The 3,051-nt window shown below is 59.2% G+C and overlaps 1 protein-coding gene across 1 annotated transcript; it reads right to left on the bottom strand.

The window, feature by feature from the left end:
• Positions 1 to 725: 725 nt before the first annotated feature.
• GPR25 (G protein-coupled receptor 25) lies at positions 726 to 2,600 on the bottom strand. The gene has a single exon (XM_010362672.2). It carries the CDS (start codon positions 2,488 to 2,490, stop codon positions 1,405 to 1,407), a length of 1,086 nt encoding a protein of 361 aa, XP_010360974.1. The 5' UTR covers positions 2,491 to 2,600; the 3' UTR covers positions 726 to 1,404.
• Between the last annotated feature and the right edge of the window lie 451 nt (positions 2,601 to 3,051).

Below are 3,051 nucleotides of genomic sequence, written 5' to 3'. Positions count from 1 at the left end.
TTTGGCAGGCTGACCTAGGAGACCCGATGTTCAATCTGCTCTAATTCAGCAGCTCCAAATGCTGAAGAGAATACAGGGGTATTTGATGGGGGGATGGGATGGATAGCCTGCGACAGAATGCCAGGCTTCTGATCCAACCTAGCACTGAGGTGCTTATCCGCGTGCATACCCTCTCTTTCCCCCAGAGCTTGCAACATCAAGACTGGCCTGTGGGGATCTGGCTAGGATGTACACTGACTGAAATGTCTTTAGGCCAAATCCTCTTAAATCAAAAGTATAAACAGTGAATTTCCAAACCCTACAGAAACCTCAAAGGAGAAATGACAGAGTCAGAAAATGGCTAATCCCCATAGTTCATACTGGAAGGTCTGAAAAAAGAAGATAGAAAAAAAAAAGGCCTGGTATATATTTGAAAATCCAAAATGACACATCTTCTTTTGGAAGTGACACCCGGCTGGCAGATGCCCTTACATAAATATATTTTCTTTCTGTAACTTTCAAAATGTGACATGTCCTTAAAAATAATAAGAATAAATGATTTGCTTCCTCCTGTGGGATTACTGCACCTGCAGAGTGCAGCCAGCTCTCATGCTCCCAGACACCACCCCAAATCCTCATCATCCTGAGATCAACCTCAACTACTGTGTTGAGTTTTGTCTCACCCAGTGTGCGACCCGCCTCCTGATATGCATTTCACTCCCACTGAGCAAGTAAAGACGAGTGTGAAGACAGGGCTAGCAAGATTGTTTGTTTATTGAGAAAGATGAATTCACAGAGAAGATTTCGAGTGATGGAGACCTTAAGAAACGCCTGGTGAGCGATTTCAGGACCTTCTGTTGAGAGGGAAAGACCAGAACAACTTCCAGGTGAGTCCTACCGCTTCATAGGGGGAGAAGGGTCACCAGATTCAACACCAGGGTTTTGTGAGTGAGAAGGGCAGAGGGTCTGACTTGGAGAAGGTATTTCTCTGAAAGCAAAAGCTATTGTGGGAGACGGGAGAAAGCACAGCCAGAAACCAGAATGGCATTTGGGGGTCTGGGTTTGATTTCTGGTCGGTGCTCTTCCCAATGAGGCAGAGAAGGAAACCCCCTTCCCTTCTGTCTTCTTGGTAAATCTGCGGGTCTCCGAGTTGCTGTCTGCTCCATCTCACAGCACTTATCTTGTACCCTGCAGGCTGAGAGGGAACAGCTAGTCTCAGGAGCCTGGTTTAGGGGAGTTCAATTGCTCTGAGGTTCCCGGGAAGCTGATGGAGGAGACCCTGGGAGTCCAGGCAGCGCGCGAGGCAATGCGATGCGGGCCGGAGCAGTTTGCTGCCGCCAGAACAGGCGCATCTGGGTCCCCTCCCGGGACCTCTCCCCTCCTCTCGGTGCTCCGCTGTCGCCCACCTCCAGCAGCCCGGGGCAGCTACCAGGAGGCCGAGGCAGTGTTCGCGGCCTGGGCCCGGCAACGGAACACGGAACTGTCGTCCCTGGAGAGCGAGGAGGCCGAGCTGATCCTTCGCGCCAGGCGGCCGGTGCGTCCGCAGGCCGCGTCCAGCGCCCGGGCTCGGAATGAGCGGTCCAGCAGGAGGTAGATGAGCGGGTTGGCGCAGCTGTTGACGAAGGCCAGGCAGGTGGCGATGGTGAGGCCCCAGCGCAGCGCCAGCAGCAGGGGGCACGGCAGCGGCAGCGCCCCCAGACGCGCCAGGTGGAAGACGGCCCGCAGGGCGCTAAAGGGCAGCCAGGAGCCCACGAACGTGCTCTCGATAGCGAAGATGATGCGCAGTGAGTTCCTCCGGACCCGACCCACGTGCGGCGGCCGGCGCAGGCGGCGCGAGATGCGGCAGTAGCAGAAGAGGGTGACGACCAGGGGCAACACGAAGGTCAGCAGCAGCAGCAGCAAGCTGAGGCCCTGGAAGGTGTGGGAGGGCTCCTCCCCGCACTGGCTGCCCTGGCCCCCAGGCAGGGGCTGCAGTCCCCGGTAGACCAGGGAGGGCAGGCCAGCCAGCAGCGCCACGGCCCAGACGCCGCAGCACGAGGCCAGCGCGCAGCGACGAGTGCGCAAGGGCCGCGCCTCCAGCAGCTTCACCACGGCCAGGTAGCGGTCCATGCTCATGCCAGCCAGCAGTAGTGCGCCCGCGCAGCGCGTGCCCGCCAGCGCGAAGCTGCTGAGCTTGCAGAGGCCCTCGCCGAACGGCCAGCGGCCGCCTAGCGCCGCCGCCGCGGCCCACAGCGGCAGTGTGAGCACTAAACCCAGGTCAGCGGCCGCCAAGTGCAGCACGAAGGTGTCCACTAGCCGCCGTGGGCCGCGCCGCCCGACCAGCAGCCACATCACGAAGGCGTTGCCCAGCAGGCCCATGGCGAAGGCCGCCAGGTAGAGTGCAGGGATGTAGACGTAGCCGAAGGGCAGGTCACCGGCCGGACACAGCTCCAGCTCCTCCAGGCCGTCCAACCCCGAGTAGTCCCAGGCCCCTGACCCCGGGCTGGGGCTCCAGGGCTCTGTGGGGTCCATGGCCTGGCCACGAGGCCTGCGCTGGGTGCAGCCCTGGGCTCAGGCGGCAGCAGCTCTGAGCAGGAGGGGGTTTGCTCTTCATGCCCGTGCCGTGCACCTCCCTTCCTGCCACCCCAGCTCGAGCAAATGGGTGGGCAGGAAAGACAGGAGGGAGGAGGGGATAGGGTGGGAGGGGCAGGCTCCTGTGGGAGAGATGGTGGCCTCCGATTTGGGGCTGACCCGAGAGGTAAGGGCAGGGACAGGCGAAAGGGGCTTCACCACTAAGTCTTGGGAGGAAAAATCCTCAGGGCTGGGAGACCTGCCCTGCCTCCCAGTAGGAGCGTGGCCCATTCCTGTATTAGTTGCTCAGTTTCTTTGTTCGTGAAATTGGGATACTTGTCCCACTGTCTCAGGGTCGTGTTGCAAGAGGTGGTGGGTGCCCGAGAGCCCTAATCTCTTCTCAGCCTCCACCTCACCCCTTCCCACCTGCACCCGCTGGCTGCTGTTTTCTCTGTTTTAGAGGGGAGAAGACAGGGGATTTTATGAGTATGGGGCCTAAGGCACGCCCCACCCCAAATCCAC

Source organism: Rhinopithecus roxellana, chromosome 1 (assembly GCF_007565055.1).
Source record: "Rhinopithecus roxellana isolate Shanxi Qingling chromosome 1, ASM756505v1, whole genome shotgun sequence".
In the NCBI taxonomy this organism is placed as follows: Eukaryota; Metazoa; Chordata; class Mammalia; order Primates; family Cercopithecidae; genus Rhinopithecus; species Rhinopithecus roxellana.
The sequence above is the reverse complement of the archived record's forward strand: the minus strand, read 5'-3'. Positions and strand labels throughout refer to the sequence as shown.